Below are 23,881 nucleotides of genomic sequence, written 5' to 3'. Positions count from 1 at the left end.
AAGTTCTTGGTCAGTGTATTTTCCCTGGGGCTCAGTGGAATTGGGTTTACGTTACGAGTGTAAACTCGCGTATTTCTTATTTACATTTACATTTGAACTATGGTTTTCGGTATATAATATAGGATGACAATATACATAATCAAGAGATTAGCCATTTTTGATGGAAGTATGAAATTTCATGAGTTTAAACCCAGTTCGCACATCTGCTGTGAATAATGAAACCACTTAGCGATAAGGTTTATTGTCGTCATTCTCTCTCTCTCTCTCTCTCTCTCTCTCTCTCGCAGTTTTTCGCGTTTGGTCCTGCCCAAAGGTCAGAAAGATTTCAAAAGGTCAAACCTGAAAAGTACTTTCATCCGGTCAGGAAGAATTGACACGTGTCGGCTTTGAGCCATGCTGTGAATGGTCTCCTATCCTGTAGCAGAACCATTTGATAATCATGAAAATTAAGCGTTGTAAGGGGATACCATTGCGTGGTCGATTTTTCTTATGCCGTTGTAAATTGTTTGTGATAATTCATGGGTCTTCTGGACCCCCTAAATTGATTTTGTTCGTACTTTTTATTGGATCCTCAAATACCAATTAAAAGGTTATAGAAGCCGAAGGAATATTAGGGTTGTAAATGAGTATTGACGGTATGTAGCTTAACAGATTCCACTACCACGTGGTCATGAGTGAAAGGAATTTATGGCAGGTTATAGATTCATATTCAGACATTCTTTTACCTTTATATCGTGTAGTGCACATACCGATATATATATATATATATATATATATATATTATATATATCTATATATATATATATATATATATATATATATATATATATATATATAATTTGCTTGAAATCACAGAAACTCATATTTAGATATAAATGTCCACGGGGGAGAGGGTGAAGTATGTATCCTGAAGTTTTTTTTTCTTATTTAGAGATTTATATATATGTTACTTTGGTTTTATGTACAGCCCTCTCTTGGGGGCCCTTGTACATTTTCTAAGTAGCTTCGTATATTTCATAATTGTTTTTTAATGTTTTCTCGTCAGTATCGTAGTTCCTGCAAAATAGGAGATGCTTTAGTTCTTTTTAAAAAAAATTTTTCTTCTATGATTCAGGCGGTACGTATTTTGTCATATAGCCTTGGTGCGCAATGTTCAAATCAAGCCATCTATAGGAAACATAAGGTTTCGGCAGAGTGGGCATTTCGTAAAGTTAGGTCTGTATACTTGACCAGTATGTAGAAAAAGAAAACTCCAATGAAGTTAATGTTACACTGAGGCTTGATTATCATTTGATAATCCAGTGGATGACGAAGACATTCACCGTGTCTCCGTTCAATCTTAACAGCACTCTGTGTGCTTGCCAAGTCACATTGATTGCTTTGGCTAGTTTTTTATGGTTGTCATATTTGCCTTTTAGTGTAGTTGTATTGAGTTACTACTCACTATCCGACCCATTAAGAACTTGATAAATGTTATATTGCGAAGAGAGCTAATATTCAGTCTTTTTTTGCATTGTGAGTTATTTCCTCTGTCTCTTAATGTGACGGTGTCGTATAATGTTATCAGTGGCTTGCGATTTTTATTGTTATTCCTCGGTACAAACCGGTTCTCGAGAAGCTGGTCGCAACGGCTATAGCGTTAATGATCTTGCTCGAAGAATGAAGGTTCCCCGAGGGAGAGGGTTGGACCAGACTTCAACTAGAGACTGCACACTGGCAATCAGGATCACCCTGTTTGGTTGAAGATTATCGATTCCCGAGTAGGAAAAGAGACCTTAGAATCCTTTCGCTATGAGGAGAGCCCCCCACGGCAGCAGGTTAAGTCGAAGCAGAATCAGCCCCCTCTTCATATTCATGAGTGACTTCTGTATCTTTAACTGGCTCGATGGTTCTCGTATTTTCCTTCATCACTTCCTCGACGTGCAGTGGGGGTCTAGAAGGGCCCATCAAGGGACCCCTGAATGCGATGCCCATTGCACGGATTCGTCTTCAGCCAGCTCACTCTGAGTTGACAATATCATCTTAGTCTTGAACTGTTAGCTGTCGTGAAGGTGAAATGTTTATTATTTTAGCTTATCTATCCTACTTTTGATGTACTTGGTTGTTGCCGGTTACAATTGCTGAAGTAGATCTTGAATGGTAGACAGTTCAGTGGTAAATATACGTAGATCCTAAAATATAACGTCTGATGTATTTTTTCTAATGCAGGCTTGTTGTTAGAACTAGTTGTTATTTAAATCTGTTTGAAACGGAATTTTCCAATTTTGATTTTCAAATAACCACAAGATCGAGTATGTCCCCTTCCCTTGTTATTGTTAGAATATAAGTCATAAGTTCAAGGATATGGCGAGTCGAGTCTGTCCGTGATAAGATTCGAAATTAATGTCATTAGGGTTCTCTAACGGTAATTAAAGTTCTGCACTTTTTGTTATCTGTGATATTTGACCGTAATATAGTATACAACCAGTGTATTTTACTCTGTCATTGATCTTTATGAGGCTGAGCTGTAGCTCATTGTAATTTCTGCCTAAGTGATCCTAGAAGTATACATTTTCTTTGCTCTCTCTCTCTCTCTCTCTCTCTCTCTCTCTCTCTCTCTCTCTCTCTCTCTCAATTTAAATCTTAAAAACTATTGGGGCTAGAGGCCCGCAAATCGGTATGTTGATCATCAACCCTCCAAGCTTCAAACATACCAAAATTTCAGCCCTCTAGCCTCAGTAGTTTTGATTATAATTAAGGTTTAAGTCAGCTTTAATCGTACTTCTGGCACCTCTATAGGTACCATCAACACAGGCCACCACCGGACATTGAATGAGTTTCATGGGCTGTAGCTGAAAGTTTCATACAGCATTTATAAGCTGTACAAAGAAATCGATTGCGCATTTTTTTTCGTTTAATTTTCTTCTTGCGCTGGTGCCTATGTGATAAAGTAGTGTACACGTAATCTCACACCACCGTCATTAACAAGGGTCAAGCGTCCTAAGTGGGCGATGTGATGTACCCCTTTATTAGTGCTGGTGAACAAAACTTTATTAAATGTCTACCTGTACAAACCCTAATTTTATAGTATATCAGAGTGCTGACAGGAATAAAGAGTTAATTGGTACTTACCTAACAATTCCATCTGTCCTGATCACTCGTATCTTTCTTAATCTTCGAATAAGTACAGTCGTGTTATGTATAGCCGTAAGGGAGTAACCATAACCACATTTTTGTCTTTGTAGACGCAACAAATTTGAGCGAATTCTAGATTATTTCAAACTGTGAGACGACCTGTGTAAATGAATAAACAATACGAACGTGGTAAATGATTGGACTGTAGCTTTCCTTCTCTGGCCATATATATGTTTGTTCGTGAGAATCTGGAAAGCTGAAGATACTGGTGTTGGAACTTTTGGATTTTTTTTTTTTTTTTTGGAACTGCATTAGCAATAAAAAATTTAGTGTGTCGAATTCTGAAGGGGTAATGTAAGGAAATTCAGATTTTTTTTTTTTTTACGATTTCATGTATTTTTACTTTATGAACAAGTTCTTGTTCCTTAGAAGAAATGTCCACGTTCCCATTTGCCAAAAACCCGTATCCACCTCTGTAGAGATTGTGGGAATAAATAAAGCAATTTGAAATTTATAAGTTTTCTTTGCTGTTTTAACCAAGCAGTGTTTGATAAACAATTCAGAGCAATTCATACATTCATTTGATATTTTCGTGCCCTTGTTCTGGAAGTACTTATCATGTCATTCATTTAAGCTTAAGCTTCCTTAGACTGAAAATGAATATTCTAATCAGACATGCATGTGAAGCCTGCAAGCTATTTGAATCTAGGTCAAATTGAGTCGGGCGAGAGAGCATTTGTACATTGTGCGCCAAGACTATACAACAAAATTCCGCCTGACGTGAAGATCATACAGGAGAAAAAGCAAATTTAGAAAAGAACTAAAGCCTTCCTATTCTGCAGGCGCTACGATACTGACGAGAAAACACTAAAAGACAATCACTGCCCAGAGAGGGAATCATCCACGTGGAGGGCTGTACATAAAACCTAAGTGAAACAAAGTGAAGTTTCGTTGTATCCAGTTGTCCTCCTGTGGAGATAATGTGCAATGAAAAATACCTCATAGCTCTGAACGGTGCTGGGATTTGTATCGTTCATTTTTTATTTAAAAAATATTTTTATTTTTTTAGGTGTCAACAAACGGAAGATTTTTTTACTTAAATGTTTGAAGTCATTTTGTTTTTCGTTACGAATTAGTTGCTCAGTGAGTGATATTGTTGCTAATTATTCCACTACCTTTGGTCAGAGGGAGAGAGAGGGAGTTGGGGAGCCAGCCAGGTGGTTAAGGACAGGTAACGGGCCGAAAGATAACTGTACCTTCTTGTTTATAGATCGACAGGAACACACCCTTTTACAGAGGGCATGAAATAAAAAATGGCAGCTCAGTTGGGAGACGTTGTGCCTTCACATTTGTTCATTTTTCAGCTCTGTGGCGCCGATGAAAGAAGAAAAGTGATTTCCGGTTCACTTTTGTTATTAGCATGTGTGAAACGAGCCTGTCACGCACTACTCTTGATTGTTATGTTTAGACATTGGATTTGTGTATGGTTGCGTGCGCTCGTGCACGTTTATACGGCGAGCCGTTCCTTAGATCCCGTACGTTTTGTTAGTGCGAACACATCCAGGAAAAGTTCAGCGAGTCCGCCCAAGCAATGAGTAGTAGTGGGCAGGGTAGTGGGTATGGTTGGCGTGGTCACTAACTGCTTTTGGAATCCAAGTAGCGAGTTCCCATCTCTCTCTCTCTCTCTCTCTCTCTCTCTCTCTCTCTCTCTCTCTCTCTCTCTCTCTCTCTCTCTCTCTTTTATTTCAGCTCCACACATTGACATGCACGAAGTGTGAACATGCTGTTGTCTTTTTGCCATTATCGAAACACCTTTCAAATTTTGATTATCAAAATGGACGTCGAAACGAAACGATAGTTACTCAGTCCTGAAAACGCACTTGCTCGCACACGGGAAGATTCTGTAAAAATGGCATTACGTAGTCAAGTCATGCAATTGGTACTGTAGACTTTCAATCAAATGTGCATTGAACCAGTACGATTTGACTTGTAAACTCGGCCACGGAGACGCATAACCGACGCAATACTCTTGCATGTTCTCGTGCGTGGTTCCATCCGAGTTACACCTACAGTTGAAGAGTGAAATTTACTGTGTTGAAGAATCTTATGTTTTTCTCTTAGCCTTCTGAATCACCTGAAACTATAGTTATCATACTGATGTCCCCATTACTCATCTAGCCATACTCTGTAACTATAACTTTTAATCTAGCCTTTTGATTGTCTACTTTATATACTTGAAAGTGAGGTTAAGCTGGGGTCCGTAATCCCTCACACCTCCCTCTCAACACCCAACCCTCTCTCTCTCTCTCTCTCTCTCTCTCTCTCTCTCTCTCTCTCTCTCTCTCTCTCTCTCTCTCTCTCTCTCACCGTACATTGCTGTTGCCTTATTTCTTTTAGCGAAATTAGCTCTGGCGGAATCGACAAACCTCGATTGGTAGGTCAGTAGCTCTCTCTCAAGCAATTCTCTCGCTGGCCCATTTCGATTCTCGTAACTTGATTCCCTTAATTAAGGGCTGCTCTGGGTTGCCTTTGCAGTTTTGGCCGACTTGTTCTTCGTTTGTATTTTTTTTTTTTTTTTTTTTTTTTTTTTTAGCAGATTGGTTCCGTAAAGGCACTCGTTCGACGGTCCTGCTTTCCACATTGAAATACATTAGGAATCAATTATTAATTTAATCATAAATTTAAGTGAATTTTCTTTGAAGAATCTCTCTCGTGATGATACGCCTTTGGTGTTCCAGTCACACGTTGGCGTTATCTCGAAAGTAATAATCATAGAAATTTCATCACCCGACTGTTTTTACATTTTCTAATCCTTTTCTTAATTACCATTCTCTCTCTCTCTCTCTCTCTCTCTCTCTCTCTCTCTCTCTCTCTCTCTCTCTTTCGAAGAATAGTTAACGTTACGGTGTTGTCAGGCATTTGTGCACAGATTTAGGTCGTTTCATTTTATCAAACATTCAAGGCTTCGTTTTTAGCTTTATAAATCTAAAGTCTTCTCTTGTCACTATTGATAGAAGAAATGTCGTGTTGGCACGTAATATGGAATGTGGAGATAGATAGTGATGCCAGATTTTAAAAAATACGCCTTCTCTCACCAATGTAAAGAACCTTGCTTTATACATACTTGCAGATTATGCATTTTAACTTTCTGGACTTTTCAACATCGGTACTTTCGCGTGAAAATTCAGGTTTGAGAACTAAACTCACAACATGAGTACTAAATTCCTGCCAAGATGCGGGAGTTTTGACTTAGGAGTTGGCACGTGTGAAAAAGTAATTGCTGTGTAAGTCATGATGATGTTAGGATAGATCAGTGTCATTTGAGGTGAGGTAATGTAGTGTTGAGGATATATTCAAATATTAAAGTTGTCTTCAGTGGTTGATAACTTCGTTGCCTGAATTGCAAGTAGGTGTGGGGGCTCATGATTACGCGCACTCATGCATATCTAGTAACCCTTAGTGCTCACTAACTTACTTGGGCTTTTAATGTTATACTTAACTTGGGTGTGAGTTACATCTTGTGAAGAAATATTATTGATGGTGTTGGCAGGATGTTATAGTAATGACAGTAGATTTTATGGTATATGTTTGACTGTAGAACGACTAGTATGCAGGTGACCGGAAATTTTTTTTTTTATGAATAGGAGGTAAAATGGTTTGCACGTAGTTCAATGTAATGATTGCACGTTGATTGCATGGGATTTTGTAAATATTTATCCAGATACTTTATGGGATCAGTATATTGTGTAATATATTATATAAAATTAAAATAAAGCTTGTCACAGCATGAGTATGGATATAGTTTTTTCTTTATTTTCAGCATAATGGCTCATTTTCCACCCCTGCTTCTCCCTTAGTTTTTCACGTGTGCTTGATTTTTTTTCCATGTGCGGGCCTCATTATGCCTCCCTAAAATAAAGCTGTGTCAGCGTTGCTTGCATGTGCTTTTAACATAAGCAGGTAAGAAGCTTTTCCATTTCGTTTTTCCTTTGTCTGTTGAAGAGTAGGCAGGAATTTTTCCTGTTTATAAAATCTTATATATGTAAATGGTGAAACGTTTTCATAAAAATATGTCCTGGTAGCTGTCTTATAAAACATAATTTCAGTAGTCTGAGAGAGAGAGAGAGAGAGAGAGAGGAGAGAGAGAGAGAGAGAGAGAGAGAGAGAGGGGGGGAACTCAGGTATTAGGATTTTATTTCTTTTTCATAGTGATTTAGTCCATTGCAGTAGGAATTCGCTCTATTTTCGCATGTTCCCAACTATTCCCCTTAACAACGTCGAGTTACTTTCTGAAAGTGGACACCACAAATAAAATAAGGGTAGCTGTAGTGGGACAAGAAGGATATTTCAAGTGTATTTTGCTTTGCCCCAGCGCCTTGTGTTCTTATAGTTCTCGGTCACACTCCGAGGTTATCTGTTACTTCTATATTCCGTATAGTACTTTCATCACTGTCAGTAAGTTAGAGGTAGTCATGTTTCTTTCGTTCTAATGAAGAGAACCACTAGGCACGTTTAACGGCAGCCCTTTTGGATATAACCACTTCATATCACTACACTACACTTGTGCATCAGACAACTGCTCACGATCCTCTCGTTGGTGGAAGTCCAACTAAAAAAGTGACAGCAATTTGCTTCAATTAAATTAAAACCAATTTGAAATTACGAACACTTTAAGTGTCGGTGCACTAGCAATGATAAATTTTTATTAATTTCTATTTATAACTGTTTATGTCAATTTCCCATCTCGCGAATGTCGGTACATTCCTCCTTTTTACATATATGCTCAAGTCAGTTAATGGCCGTTAGGTTGTGCTCCTGATTAGTATTACAAATTGGTTGTATGCTGTTACTTTTGAGATATCGTTCAGTGGTTTCTTTAAACGTCCATGAGTTTGCATTAAATGTGTGTGTATATATATATATATATATTATATATATATATATATCTATATTATATATATATATATATAAAAGGAAACAGCATATAACTAATTTGTAATGTTAATTAAGAGCAACCTAATGGTCATTAATTGACTTGAGCATAATCATACACACATATATGATATATATTTCTTTCCCACTGTTATCCCTATATCAAGGGGTGGGTTGCCTGATGCTTTTTCGCCAAATGCCTTCTATCAAAGGCATCATCAGTCAAACATGGTTTATTGTTTGGCAAAGGGGGTTTTTACGACCACATGCCCTTGCTGTTATCAACTACACTTATTAGCGGTGGGCCTAGTCTTTTACTAAGAAAGTAAAACTGCAAGGCAGCCGTTTCCGAAGTTATTGGCGATAGGCCATCCTTTTACTAAAAAGTAAGACTGCAAGGCAGCAGCTGTCCATTTAGTCTGCTTTTACGACACGCAGGACCTACGGTGGTAGTATATGTGTGTGTGTGTATATATATATATATATATATATATATATATATATATATATATATATATATTATATATATATATATATATATATATATATATATATATATATATATATATACACTGTTTGCGTGTAAAAGAGAGAGAGAGAGAGAAACGAGAGAGAGAGAGAGAGAGAGAGGAGAGAGGAGAGAGATGAGAGAGAGAGAGAGAGAGACTATATACTATATATTGATGTTAAGAATTTGAATTTATATAATTTGATTGTTGACGGATGATGTATAGTACTTTATACTGTATTGGAGTTCCGTTACACTTAACATTATTCTTACTACAAGTAAAGATTGCGTTGCATTACAATCAAGGCTGTAAGAAGTTATGTGAGCCTTTTTAATTGCACATATTTTTTCGATTTTATTTTGCTTTCTTGGTAAAAGCCATTTTAAGCAATCATTAAAGATTGCAATTAAACCGGCCTCATATTGTTAGGCTTCGAGACGTGATTGCAGACCAGTCACGGAATTTCAGATCAGATTATCAATTTCAGAAGGCATTTGAAATTTTGCAATTTTCTTGCCAGAGGTATTTGCGAAAGTATGCAATTATTAGTTGATGAAAGGAATAGGATGCACGTTAATTTGACCCCGGGACTTGAACCGATTACTTTTCTGCTCTGTATTAGAACCAAATAAGGCTTGGTTGAGCCTCGCTTGGTTCATTTGATGCTGGAAGTCACAGTGTAGTTGGTGATCATTTTTTATATTAAATTTAGTCGCACGGGACGTAGGTAACAATCCTACGACTGCGCAGTGCCTTGGTAGTTTCAAAAATCTATTAAAAGGTGCCCGCAAGGGCCACTGAGTCATGTAGTTTTTATGACGGGGGAGTGAGCCAGAAGTCAGCGGAAGGCATCAGTAGATAATTTTTGCCTTTCTATAACTGATTGCTTAATTGATTATTAAGTTGAGTCAACTTTCCAAATAAGAGACATGCTTCCATGCCGTATGTAACAAAATGTGAAGCGCAGTATTGAGTGCTTAACAAAAGTGTTTTGCTTATGAGTATAACTAAGCTTAATTAGTAGCCTTTGTGTACGTATCAAATGACAGATGATGTGAACGAAAGCTGTTCACAAGATGCAATGTTGGTATTTTGGGAACTAAGGGATGGGTGCTTTTGAGGGTCATCTCCCTGTTAATTATTGTTGCAACTTAGACCAGGATTAAATTATTTCATTTAGTCAAGGATTAAATTATTTCATTTAAATAAATATTTATGCATTTACGTTTGCAGAGATTTTGTAAGTTTTTATTTTATTTTTGCTTAATTTAAAGAAATTTTGTCTCTTTTATGTCACTTAAAAGTTATTTAATTTTAGGGGTAGAGAGATCTAATACTTGATTTAAGGCCAAGAGATTATTTACTTTATTTTCATGGTTCGTAAGAAATACTTGTTTTTCATTTTTACAACTTTGTTTAGGTGTATGAAATCAAATACTTCTTGAAACATCAAAATAAAAATTATTGTTCCGTTTTTGCAGGTTGTAACAGAGCAGCAATATATCGTCCAGCCACCGTCTGGAGACATCAACGAAAATGTTCTTGGTGAACAGTGCAGGGAAGATTATGGTCTCACCGAAGAACAGGTTAAGAATGGCCAGCCTTTCGAAACCGTTATAGATTCTGTAAGTGTTAACCCGTATCTCTGTTTCCATTTCAGACGTCCCTCAAGGCATGCATTTTTTGCCTTGAAGGATCTGTCTCTCCACATATACCTCTAATATATAAGTATTTTATTGTCATATATTTTCCAAACTTTATTTTAATCTTCAATTTTCAGAAATGTAGATTTATTTTGTTTTATCCTGTATGTTGGAGGGGGATTAATGTTGGTTTATAATTTACCTTATTAAAAATTATAGTTGATATTGTGAACCATTTAGGAATAGTTATTTCGCTTTGAGAGGCCAAATGATTATCTTATAATCTCTAGATTGCTCTTAAAAACATTTGCCTCTTACGATATCTCTCGCTCACGCTGTACGTACACTCCGCGCTTCAAAATACGAACGTCACAGATTCAAAGGTCAGCAGGTTCTATCAGTCTTAAACTAGCCACTTTCAAACTTGCCAGTTACCGCTCACCTGAATCATCTTGTACGTAGCATTAGCAGTTAGACGATTGAAGATTTTGCTACGATTTTCTATGCAAAAGTTTGGATCCCTGTTGTGGTCCCCTCATGTTGTAGGGGACTAACTTGTGGACATTTTAGTTCTACACTGTATAAGGAAGCTTCTACGTTAGATTTGTCATTTCCGACTCAGTCGTTCTAAATATGATTTTTTTATGTGATCCCGCCATAGCTCGCTTTTTTTTTTTTTTTATAAATCATCTCACCTTTGAAGTGGTCGTGGCTTGTGATAAGTTAATGCAGATGGTTAATTTGCTGTTTCTCTCATTCGCGTGGTAGCTACTTTGGAGGGCGTGCTTTCTCTGGATGAAGTAGATTTTTCCTTGAATCTTTGTGAGGCGGTAGTCGGTCCTGTGGTATCTTATTCTAAATTGACAATTGTCTCTTTTGCGGTACATCAGGGCTGTCATAGAAAGAAAGAACAGGTTTAAATAACCGTAAGAGAACCATTACAGTGGTGGTGGAAGACAGTAAAAGAATGAAGGTAGTGATACACATGCTATGATTGAATAGACGCGGTGATGGCTCGTAAGAGCGTTAATAATCCTGATCTTAACCGGACACGCTTCGTAACTTGAACTGTTCGATTAATGCATCAGGCAACCAATACGCGATGTACTAAGCTCGCGCTCTATTTTGGGTTTGGAACAGGCGGAACATTTTCTTTGTTGCATCCACATGTTTATTACAGTTTCAGTGCTTGATCTTTCAAACTACTGTGATATTTATAAACTTGGAAGTTGAACTCTCCAAACATCTCAGTATTTTGAATATTGAGTTAAATAACATCTTTTGGAAAAACTACGTAGTGTGATATTATACCTCCCTTCGGTTTCTCGTTATGTCCTTTATCATGGGTAATTTCACTAGAATAAGATGGACCTGTTTTTCCTTAGATTGTACTACTACCAAGGAGGAAGATGCTTTAATCGGAGTTCACCAAAAAGGTTCACTTTCGACTTGCACTCGTTTCTGATTTGTATTAACTCTCACTTTTCCTTTGATATCCCTCTCTATAAGGCGATAAAAACAAAAACAAAAAATACGCCTAAAATCCGCTCGCAGAAAAAAAAAAAATCGGCTGGCAAGAGCTGATATGAAGCACTGATATTTCTGTGCTCATGATGGATATTTGTCAGGAGTAAAATGTTTGAAATTCCTAAAATCCAGCTTTAGACATTTATGAATCCGACTATGTGGTGGTCGAAGTTCGGGATCGAAGTGTGAAAGACCGCCTTTCGGAAGTTTATCTGACGCGCCGACGACCAAACCAGTACTATTAACTATTCTTGGCTGACGACAGTCAAGGCTTTGAATGCCTGATTTGTACCCCTCCAGCTCGTACTGGCTGCCAGTGCCAGTGGTCCTGTTGGTTAGAAAGCAACATGAATTAACGCCACTACACGAGCATTTGTACGTTCTTCATGTAACTGAGTCGAGAGAATGAAAATAAAATGAAGAGGGCGCTATTTATTTCATTCTGTTTGATGTACCTTGGAGCGCACACCCACACGTAATCTGAAATGCCGTAGCCTCGCGCACTTTGATATTCAAGTGGCGGTGTCATGTATCCTCTTGGGAGATTCGCTGTAGTACCCAACGCGTAGGTTAGGGGTATTGGGCCGAGACTCCTTGACGCCCACTCCTCGGGATTCCATACCCATTGAAGATGTTGCAACAATGGAGTGTCCAATCTCCTGACGAAATTTCTGCCTGGCGCACTCTCTGGTATCTGGGATTAATTAAATCAAATCCATCTAATGTAGCCTCGTTTCCACAGTCATAAATCCATGACTCGTTGCTGGCTTCCATGTTGTTGGAGTTCGTTCATGGAGGTCTAATGTCATTTATGGACATTCGGTGAATATTCTTAGTGTTTTGTTTTGTGTTTCACAGTAGTGGGTAAGCGTAACTGCTCATTTTGGGTAAGAGCTCTTTTCAAACCTTTGGCCACCATTACATGCCATCGTTGTTATTGGTAGTAATAGTAGTAGTAGTAGTAGTAGTAGTAGTAGCAATGAAAGTTACAGAATTGAATGTGTTGTGCAGCGCCTGCCAGTCATGGATTCAGGTTACCGTTAAGATTGGTAGGGCTCGAATGATTTCTTCTTCACTGGGGGAAGGTGACACTTGGCCGCGCGCCTGTTTTCGACATTGCAGACTTTTGAGGTGTTAGGGAATTTATTTTGTACTGGCAGACTTACTGAGAGAGATTTGAATTGTATGTAGTAATGTAATTGTACACACACACACACATATTTATATATATATATATATATATATATATATATATATTTATATATATATATATATATATATATGGTGTCAAATATTAAGGAGCCAATAATTCCAGAATACGGAATTCCTCGCACCTAGGAGTAACTTTCACCGAAAGGAATTATATATATGAATATGAAAAGTGATAAGGCCTTGACCAGGTTACGAACCTATCCTTTTAGAATGGGATAGAGTAACTGCGACTTAATCCGTTGCATATAACATTTGAAATAAAAAAAATATTTGCGAATTTCTTGAAAATCTGTTTATATATATATTATATATATATATATAAATATAATATATATAGATATATATATGATATATACATTTATATATATATATATGACCGGTAAAAATGTTCTGTTTCAACAGAATTCCATCTAATAAAAGGAGCCCATAAAAACACCAAAATATAGAGAGAAAAGAAAAGTAACTATATTTCAGAGACTGCTGTCTCTCTTTTCAGGTATATACCTGAAGAGAGAGACCGCAGTCTCTGAAATATAGTACTTTTCTCTTTATATTTTGGTGTTTTTATGGTCTCCTTTTGTTATTATATATATTATATATATATATATATATATATATATATATATATATTATATATATATATATATATAGTTTGTGTATAGGTTATAAATAAAATTGGTTCATCTCAATTTCGGTTTTAAATGTGTCAAGCTGCCTTTATTGGTATAATGTTTATTGGTGTATTTTGATTTAAAAATTCTTTATCGTAAGCCTTGGGTACTTCGTGACCTATTGACACTTGCACTAGACCCTCGCGCCGCTCTTTATTTTCTACCTTCTTATTTCAATCATCGTGTGATCCTTTAATGTCTGCAGTCGATCTTGTAGGCTCTCCGCCATTTTTCTGAGCCCAGACACCCACTGGTTTTCCCTCCTGTGCACAATACATTACCAACCATAAAATTCTCTTTTCCTCTACACGTTCTGCATGCCCTGCCCATATCGTAAATTTGGTTTTTATAAACTTTGATATCGGCGTGTTTATTTTCGTAATTACGTCCCCATCATCTGCAGGCTTACCCCCTTTTCAAGCACGGGCCTGATAATTCTACGTGATTTTGTGTTCTTGACTATAACCGGCATTTTTTCTGAGTTCTAAGCATGACAGAAGCGTCCCATTCGTAGACCGTAAGGGCTATTTGGATTGGTTTGGTGGTACTTGATATTCTGCCGCCATTAATTGAAGCAGATTTTAGTAGCACCTATTTCCAGCAGTATTTCTAGTACGCATCTACATCCTATATTAGTTCCTTTGTGGACGAGTGGGTTGCATAGTAGCCTAACAATATGGTAGCCTGAGTTCCCTTCCCGCTGCTGCCAGTGAGGAACCAGAGGAATTATCTCTGGTGATTAGAAATCCATTGCTCGATATAATGCAGTTTGGATCCCACAGCAAGTTGTAGGTCCCGTCGCTAAGTAACCAATTGGTTCCTAGCCACGCAAATAAAAATCGAATCTTTCAGGCCAGCCTTAGGAGAACTGTTAATTAGTTCAGTGGTCTGGTTCAACTGAGATATACTTTACTTTTTTTACATCTTGTTTTTAGATGTTGCTGTAATTTTAGAGATTATTGTATTGGAAAGGACCGAGGGTTTGTATAGTTAGGAAAAATACAATTTACTTTTAAAAATTGTGATATTGGCCCCATCTGCAACTTGCTAGAGTTCTGTATTTTATGGATTTTTGTATTCTGTCTATTTCACCTGCAAAATCAGGATTATGATAATAATAATAATAATATCCTTTATTTTAAGCTTAGGGCCATATTCATTTCTTTGGAATCGCGTTTTCTAGCTGACTCAATCGTAGCAGCTGTAAAAGTACAGAAGCTTCTTTTTTTTTTATTGATTTTGTATGTTTATGTTCATTTATTTATTTAGGGAAGGTTGGATGTGAAAAACAAGTTCATTCTCTCGATGATTAAACATAATAACTCGACAGTGATTTGCCCGAAACCTTTTAAAGAAGAAAAGTGATTGAGGAGATATCTTGAGTCGTAGATTGTGCTTGCCAATACATTCGTGTTCCTTTCCTTTCCACATTATTCTTTCAGTTCCACTCAATATCATATATTGCCTTTGAAAAGCATGCAAATGTAGGAAAGCTTTTGCTCAGTATTATTTAGATCATTGGGTATTCGTTGATAGAAGGCAACACGAAAGTCTTTGAGTGCGAAATGTCACTGGCATTTGAAATGTTGGACTTTGGAAAAACTGCTTCAAATGATTAAAAAATTGTGCGTCAATTGGGCTCCGATTGAGCATTTGTGAATTCCGCAACTTTTCCGTGGAATTCGTTAACCGTTGTGATCGATAAAGAAATTGAACATTTGCAAGACTTCCGAGAAAATGAGTTTCATTTGAGTTCGGAGGCAGTGAAGCGTACAAGTTTTAGATTGCATTTAGGAAATTTGGCATTGGATTCTGCCGGTGGTGGGAAAAGCTGTCGTGTCTTGAAAATGAAGACAGTTGAAAGTCGTAAGTCATCGCAGGTTATTCTTTGGGCACAAAAAGCAAATGCAAAATGCAGTTATACGTACTTTCTTTTTTTTTTACAGTTACTGTGGATGATTTACTTGTGTGTGTTTTTTAATCGTGAGTTCATGGGAAACAGAGCGTATGTATAACCCGAGGGTACTGAAACCAACAATGATGAGTCTTTTCATTCCCGCTCAGTACTGTAGGCTTTCACGACGGACAATTTTGATTGTTCTTGACAAGGCGTCTTAACCGTCGATGCGGAGCTGCAGATTTGGTTTTGACAAGTACCAGGACTGGGAGTTTCGAGTGAAGGGAAACAAAACTTGAAGGCCAAAATGTACCTCTGATAAGGGGAACAGTCCATTATAGAGGGACCAGAGCATTTAGTGGCTTATGTGATGCGGCTGCTGCCTGCCAAGAACGCTGTTGGGTAATACGAATTATGTGGTCTCAAAGAAGTTGGATGTTACTCGTATACTTCGTTTGGATATCCGTGGAACGCCACGTGAAAATCCCGTAGCGAATTAGTATGTGCCTCTCGTAGTTGATGTGTATAGTATGTAAAGATATGTTTATATGTGCTTATTTATACCTTTTACGTATGAAAATGGCCTTATAAACACTTTCTTTGGTTAAAGGTCCAGTCACGATTTACTCATTGTTTGAACGTAGAACTCGTCCACCCATTTGTCAAGGTCTTAGTTAATTATGTGGACACCTCGCTCAGTAATACATCAGCGGTGGCTCATTTCTTCTCGGCTTATTTCGCCACTCGAGAGAGAATCTCTTGGATAGCGTCGCTAAAACTTTGCTCTAGCAATATTTTAGGAAAACGAATCTCACTCGAAATGACCACATTATTTGCGTATTACTACTCCGTTTTTTTAGGAGAAATATTATACACCCATAGTATCTATAACACATTTAGATTGCTCTTGTAACATGCCAACGTTACACTTAAATATATCAACGCTCTGTTTTTGTTCCTGACGAGTTTGGCCTTATGCTCAGAGATGTTAGGGACGACAGTCAGATCGTTAGTTACTAGTCGTTGAAGTCTCTTGACATTTGTTACATCGTAGGAGTCTCTCTCTCTCTCTCGAACGGCGCCACTCAATTATTGTCCATACCGCTATGCACGCAAACTTATGCTGAATTTCCGTCGCTAGTATCCAGCTCATTAAATTTATAAACGCGAATTTATTTTCTTAAATCTGTATGCCTACCTCTTCAGATTTTTTTTCTTTTTTATTATTTATCCTGCAACGTAGAGAAAATTGAATACGCCGCCATGAGAGTCACCTTTTTTGTTATTCCATGTATATCAGTAAACACGTAGCGAGGCGGTTCTCAGTAATCTCTCTTACTGGTTACCTGTTGCTGTTTAGTTTTCAGTTAGATTTTACCTGCGTCGTTGTTGATTTGTTTTCATTTAAAGTAATTCAAGAGTCATAAGCTATTGATGCTGTACACGAGGCCCGACCAGATAATGCACTGGCAGTAACCGGAGCAGCATAAGAATAGCGGGAGTATAAATGCCAAAACTATTCAAGAAGTGGCAACTGTCATTTGCCATCTGCCGCCTTGGATGTCAGGGCCGCCAACTTGACCGATGTTTGTAGTGCATTTTGTTCTCTGTCTTTTAAATGGCTTTCTTGAGGGGGTTGGGGAGGGAGTTGCCTGAACGTTCGTTATGATTTAACACCGGTGGTCATTTTCGAAGCGTTGGAAACGACGCTCATGTTTTTGAGGTTTCTTCGGCAATAGTGAGTTACTTTACAGTTTCGATGGCCTCATCTCTGTGGGTGGTGGTCTAGGAAGGAGGATGGGTCGGGGGGAGGAGGAGAGAGTGATTCAAACCAAGGCTGCCTCCCCCCCGTCTTCTTGGGTCGCCCGCCATCCTCCCCGTCCCCCCTTTCTCGGCTACTACTCCCTTCCAGTTTCATGAAATTCCTCCGGTAAACTTAAGATTGAACGCGCCCTTGTACCTCACCGATGATGGAATCAGCCAATTGTAGAAGTAGAAATGGAAGGGTGAGAATACTGTTAGTGGTGGACTGTTTTCTTTCTCGGGCTTGTAGCTAATAGTTTAGAGGTCTCTGAACATTTGTCAGTTATTATTTTGGAACATTATCTTCTGAGGACCCCCCCCCCCCTCCACCCTTTTCTTTTTTTTATGAACAAACACCATTGCCAATGCATTTCATTATTTGACTATTTCGAGTGACTTAGGACTTTCTATATATTTGCATGCGTGCGTTCGCATTTGCAAACAGATTTGGTGTGGAGACTGCAGTTAGGAAGCAGCTGCTGTATTCAGTGAATATCGAACATTTCCATGAATTTGACACATTTTTTCTTAATTATGAGCTTGGGAGGCATTGCTCCACACAACGCTAATTATGTCAAATCACTCGTGATTAGAATTCAGACATTCAAAGCATCAGAGGGCTTAGTCTGGAATCACATCTCTTGGCAGTTCGGTTTCGCTAAATTGGGCACTTTGCAATAGCTAGGGATCAGAATTGCCTTCAGAGTGAGTTTATTGTGGCACTTTGATGACATTTCAAGATAAAATCTCTCATTATTTTCCGTGTACGTAAACCCTTACTCTCTACTGTGTAGAGCGATATGACACTCATTATGATTATAAAGTTACAAATGTTTGAACGTCTGGATTTTACTTTTGCCAATTTTAGACGGAAAGGACCTCTTCGGTCAGTGCTTTCGCTCCCACACCTTTCAAGAATCATCTTGATTAAAAGCACAAATGTAGCGGTGGCCGCTTTTAAAGACTACTAGCTGCCCTTTCCTAGCTTGCTTAGCTTGACGGCACTCAAGTTGGTGAGCGGATGAGAAACGTTCCTTTCTCTTTCTTTCCTATTCCTTTGTTGTCTTCCACGAACATCTGCGAGAGAAGCGATTGTTTGGCTTTTCCCCTTACTGGCCTCCTATTCATCTTATCCCCTCTCATCGCCCTCTTTTTTTTTTTTTTTTTTTTTCTTTCTTTTTTTTTCATTCTCCTTTTCCCTCTTTTGAGACCCAGACGGTTTTCACCCCTTCTCGGTCACATTCTCCCCTCCGCCCTTCGTCTTTTCCCCCTCTCTCTCTCTCTCTCTCTCTCGTCTTGTTGGTCTCAATCCAATATACCCTAACCTCCCCTTCTATTGCGTTTGTTTGCCATAGAGTATGTACGAAGTGACTATGATTAGCTGGCCTGTATTCATATTATTTATATATATATATATATATATATATATATATATATATATATATATATATATATATATATAACACACAATATCAGCGACTACCACAGGAAAATGATTGGCAGAAATCCAAGCGCTTTTGTCTTTATTTAATGAAATCACGTGTATATAGTGATTTTTTAACCAACCATTATATATATATATATATCTATATATATATATATATGATATTATATATATAAGGGTATGCATCAGGAGCTGGGGAGATGGTGCAAGAGAAGCCATTCTTCCGATTTCTTGTAAGTCTTTTGGGATGAGGTTGTTAGCCCATCTCTCTCTCTCCTCTCTCTCTCTCTCTCTCTCTCTCTCTCTCTCTTTCTCTCTCTCTTTCTTTCTTTCTTTCTTTTCAGTAGCCCTTTCTTTTTCTCGTACAGGAGTGGATCCTTGGATTTTGCATGACTTGACAAGGAAGCCGCTTATCATACTAAGAAACACGAATTTATGCGGGTTTTTGAGATAAAGCAACACTCGTACTATTACAGTAGTTACTCAGCTTAAAGAGATAGTAGTTTTCATCAGATGCACATAACTTACATCCATTTTTAAGGTTTAGATTTCATTCACCATTTGCTGAAATATAAGCTATGTTGAATTCTTTTCTGCACTCACATTTTGCCCTTTAAATAGACGGTATCTTCTCTTGCGTAGTGGAATGCTTTTCCAGTTGCCCCCCCCCCCCCCCACCCCCACCCTCCGCGCCCCTTTTCTCTCGCTCGTCTTTCCCCTCCTCCCCTCGTCTCACCCTCTTCTTTTGTGTCAAGGCATAGAAAGGGAAGAAGAGGGAGGGAAATGGAAGTAGGCGCCCTCTCTCCGTTATATCTGGTGCCATGTGCTCGCTCTCTCTCTCTCTCTCTCTCTCTCTCTCTCTCTCTCTCTCTCTCTCTCAGTTTTTATGTCCAAACTTAATCATACCTTTATCATAGGGGTGCAATTGTTCGCATTTTCTTATCTCTGTTGTAGTGCTAATTACTTTTGACAAAGTTACATTTTTCATCGCAGCTGTACTCTCTCTCTCTCTCTCTCTCTCTCTCTCTCTCTCTCTCTCTTTTCCCAAGAAAGTCAGTTACCTGTACCTTGCCGTACTCCCTCACCTTACTGTTGTTACCCCACGCTGTTCAGCACCGGTTATTGCTGGAACTTGGTAGATAAATGGAACAGATATGTCAGAATAACAATAGTTTATTTTTCTCTATTTTCATTGAGAAGTCAGCATAAGGCCTTGGAGTCGAATTTTGTGTCTTTTATGTTACAATCGAATATTATTGACGGTCTATGGTCGTATGTTTTTGTGATAAGCTCGATCTGAATACAGAATTTTTTTTTTTTATACCAACATATTTCCCTCCGTAATTGTAAGTGATGTAATGCGTAAATGACAGCTGTTTTTTTCTCCAAACGAAGGTATCCAGTTTCCGCGTTTTGACCGGTGAACGAAGACATCTGTTCCCCCGTTATCTCTCACGTGTCCAGAGTTGCTTTTTTCCATGAATGTTATCATCAGTTTTATTTTTGGAGTTCTCTCCTTTTCCCGATTTACTTTTCCTTTCATAACACAAGCCTGCTGGACTTTCGGTATACTCCAGAGAATCCCTTGTGTCTTAAGACATCAGTTGTTCCAGGATAGAACTAACTGGAGGAGGAGGAGGAGGAGGAGGAGGAGGAGGGAAATGACTTCCGCTTCTTGGGGTCTTGGTGGCGGCTTGTTGTTGTGCAGCTGTTATGAATAGCCACCTGCTCTCCTGTGTGTGGTAGAGCTGTGGCTGTGTTTCTTGGGAAACGCAGGATTCTTGCACAGACGTCTTAGCTGAGGTTGATGATGATGGTTGGTGCCTAATGGTTGAACAGGAACAAACGATGGTCAAGACATGACGGTTATGACTTGCTCTAACGGAAATCTGCACCTTGGGCAAATGATGTTAATGACTGATTATTGTTGCTTGTCGGTGTACATGGTTCGTAATTAAGCCACTTTAGATTTGGAGAATGGCTTCATTGCACGAGCTAGCGCTCACACACGCATGCCTAGCTTTTTTTTTGTCTGTTCTCTTATTGGTTTTAGTCACAAATGTTGCGTAGTCAAGTTAACAGCATCATAAACTTTGATGACATGAAATTATTAACGACACTATAATCTTGAAGTATTTTTTTACCAGTGACTTGAGGTAATGGGATTACGATCTTAAACTTGTGCTTTGGTTTCAAGGATAGTCATTACATGAAAGGGAAGAAGTTAAGATTCGTAAGCACGAGAAAGGCAATTGCATTACAAGTCATTGTCATTACATGAAAGTTTGGTAACTCATTTTCTTTTATTATGTCCTCTCTGGAGGTGAGCGGAGATTGAGATTCAAAGTACTCTTTAAAAATTTAGCAGTTTCATATTAATAGATTCATTATATGACGACGCCCTTGGTCGTGCGTGTGGTCAGAGCAGATTGCCAAAGAACTTGATGTTCTCAAGATATATTTTAACAATTTAAAATACAGATTTTGTACCGGAATGTGTCTAAAGATTTTTGACTTCAGTAGAACTTACAGTGGATTGAACGCCCTCGATGACAAAACCACTGCACGAACTGATAAACTTTCTCCAAAACCTTAAGTAGCAATTATGGAAACAAAGGTCAATATCAGCTTCCCTTTAAGGGAAAATTATGCTGCTGGAGACCAACTCGTATCTGTATAAGGAATTATTCTAAAGAGTGATTTAAAGGCATTTAGAAAATGCTGTAATGAAGCTGAGAAATTCTATGTAAACTTATATACGTCACAATTAAAGTTCTTGGCCCTTCACTTGCGCCATGATAATCTAAAGCCTAGCAATTGAAAATTGGGAACTTTCCTTTGCGGAAGATGAAGGGACATGACAACGGCATAATAGAAATGATGGATGCTGTTGTAAGGGACAGTTCGAGTTGTGTTGACGAGTGAAATTGATTTAAAACAGAGGCTGATAGGAAGTGAGAAGCGGAATCATCTTGTTATGTAGTCCAAGGCTGAAGAAGTCTAATCTCAGAGGATGACAGGCCAGTGTCTGGAGACATACAGATTTAAGTTGATTTAAAAAAACAACAGGAGTGAGGAAGTTCAAAGATTTGGTGGTAGGGGCGTAATCGTGGAATAGAATAATCACAGAATTGTGGCTTGATGGTTTTTAAGATACTTCCAGAGGACCACCCCTACAGCTCGGCAGGGAAACAGAAAGGAGTAGCTGCGGTCAGTATTAAAATAATGACTTTATTTATTCTTTTCGAAAAGGGAGTAGACATTTAAGTCTTGAATATTAGATGTGGTAGACAGCTGCAGTACAAAGCTTCCGGAAAGGGGACGAAGAAAAGCATATAATGAGATTCTAATTTTTAAGTAGCTTATGTAAACCATGTGATATAAGGTCTTGGAAAGGTGGGCTGGAAATCACCGAGGCGCTGTGAGGATGGCGGCGACTTAGTTCTTTTATCAACCTGTGGAAGTGCTGAATGCGGAAATCGACAGTGAAATGTGAAACTAGCATTTCTAGGGGACAACAACGCTGATTCGAGACATACAGTAGTATTCCTCAGTAGACGGTAAATAAAGAACTTCAAGTATCTTCTCAGTATCAGAATTGCTAGATTAGGCTACATTGCAGGTGACTGAAGGCAGAGTAGTAAGGAGGTGAAGGGCGAGGACATTATTGGTGGTTGGACCATCGGCCGAACCATGACTAGTTTGAAAAGTTAATGGGTAATAAGAAGCAGAAAAGAATGAGTTTTGAGAGAGAAGTCAGACTCAAGTAAGAAATCTGAATAAAAGCCTACCATGCCATCTGTTAGACACCGTAATGATTTCGCGGGGTAGCCTAGGTAAAAGATCTGTTGTACGTACATTGGCTGTAAGAAAAATTTCATTTACGCACGTAATTTGTTTTATGATTGGAGTTCTCAGCTTTAGAAGCGGTGAATTAATGTCATGACCTTAAAGCTCGTTCCTAATGTGTACTCTTAGGAACAGTGTTATAACCTGTGGAATGTATGGTGTGTTGTTTTTCAATCTATAACGGGTGGTTTAATGAGAGAACGTAATTATTTATTATAACGATATCTTATGTTTGATTTAGACGTATTTAGAGGATTAGAAGTTTTATTACACTTTTGGGATTGGTAATTCGAAATATCCGGGGGAATATTTGTAGGGATTCCAAATTTAACCAAGACCACGCCATTTACTGACTTTCCCATATATATCAAGGTACGTAATTGAATTTGTTTGTAGAAAGATCATATTTCAATGAATTGCCCTCTGCGATGTGGGAAAAAAAATAATTAGGAAGGGAAGTGTTCAGGTGATTTTTTTTTAAACTCTTATAACTGACCAGGTACCACTATGTGACAAGATGGCCATAACAGTAGTGTGTATTTTAAATGACTAAGCACTCCAGCTCTCAGCTTCCATATAGTAAGACCTTTAAGTCTGAAGGAAAATAATATTTTCAGTAAGTAAATGGACAAGTAAACGGACGGTTTATTTTTATAATTGAATAAGGCTTTTCTCAAATTCATGTGAACAGCCTGAGTTCATATATCAGACAGTGGACTGTTACTCCTCATTCTTACACTACAAGACCCTAAGGGTCGACGTAAGACGTTGATGAATGAGCTTTGGCAACTCAAGCACTTTTTGCGAAATGGAAAGAGTACAAGACAGGGTAATCGTTTGAGACATGGTGGGGAGTAGAGTGAAATGGGTGGGGGAGGGAGGTGGTTGTTGAATGCGATGGCGAATTTAGTATGCCGAGAGATGGGGAAGTGTTTTTAAATTGAGAAAAAATTGATTCTTTTAAGAGGAAAGTCATATATCTTGGTTAAGAATGATTGGATAGATGCGCCGTCAAATGCAAAATGTTGGAATTTCGTTCGAAAAATATTGCCTAGGTTATTTTCTATTATGATGTTTGAACATATTAAATGTTTGTCGTGTGATAAACATAGCGTGAGAGAGAGAGAGAGAGAAGAGAGAGAGAGGAGAGAGAATAAAAAAGGAAAAAAAAGTGCCATTTCAAAGGGAAATAATTACAGAGTGGAAGATAAAATAAGAGGAAATGGGCGGAGCTGAGAGAGAGATTATTCGAAGGAAATCTCAGTGTTTTTATCGTATTT

At 38.2% G+C, this 23,881-nt stretch overlaps 1 protein-coding gene across 2 annotated transcripts in view; it reads left to right on the top strand.

Annotated features, from left to right (window-relative positions):
• The window catches only part of LOC135217326 (RNA-binding protein fusilli-like), a 191,092-nt gene that overhangs the window by 12,491 nt on the left and 154,720 nt on the right, over positions 1-23,881 (top strand). For both annotated transcript variants that reach the window (XM_064253123.1, XM_064253121.1), the window contains exon 2: positions 10,037-10,180. In XM_064253123.1, coding sequence (XP_064109193.1) covers positions 10,037-10,180 — 144 coding nt within the window. The remainder of the gene's footprint in view (positions 1-10,036; positions 10,181-23,881) is intronic.

The sequence above is a fragment of the Macrobrachium nipponense genome, chromosome 7 (genome assembly GCF_015104395.2).
Source record: "Macrobrachium nipponense isolate FS-2020 chromosome 7, ASM1510439v2, whole genome shotgun sequence".
Taxonomy (NCBI): domain Eukaryota; kingdom Metazoa; phylum Arthropoda; class Malacostraca; order Decapoda; family Palaemonidae; genus Macrobrachium; species Macrobrachium nipponense.
Note: the sequence above shows the minus strand (reverse complement) of the source record. Positions and strands in the feature narration are given on the sequence as shown.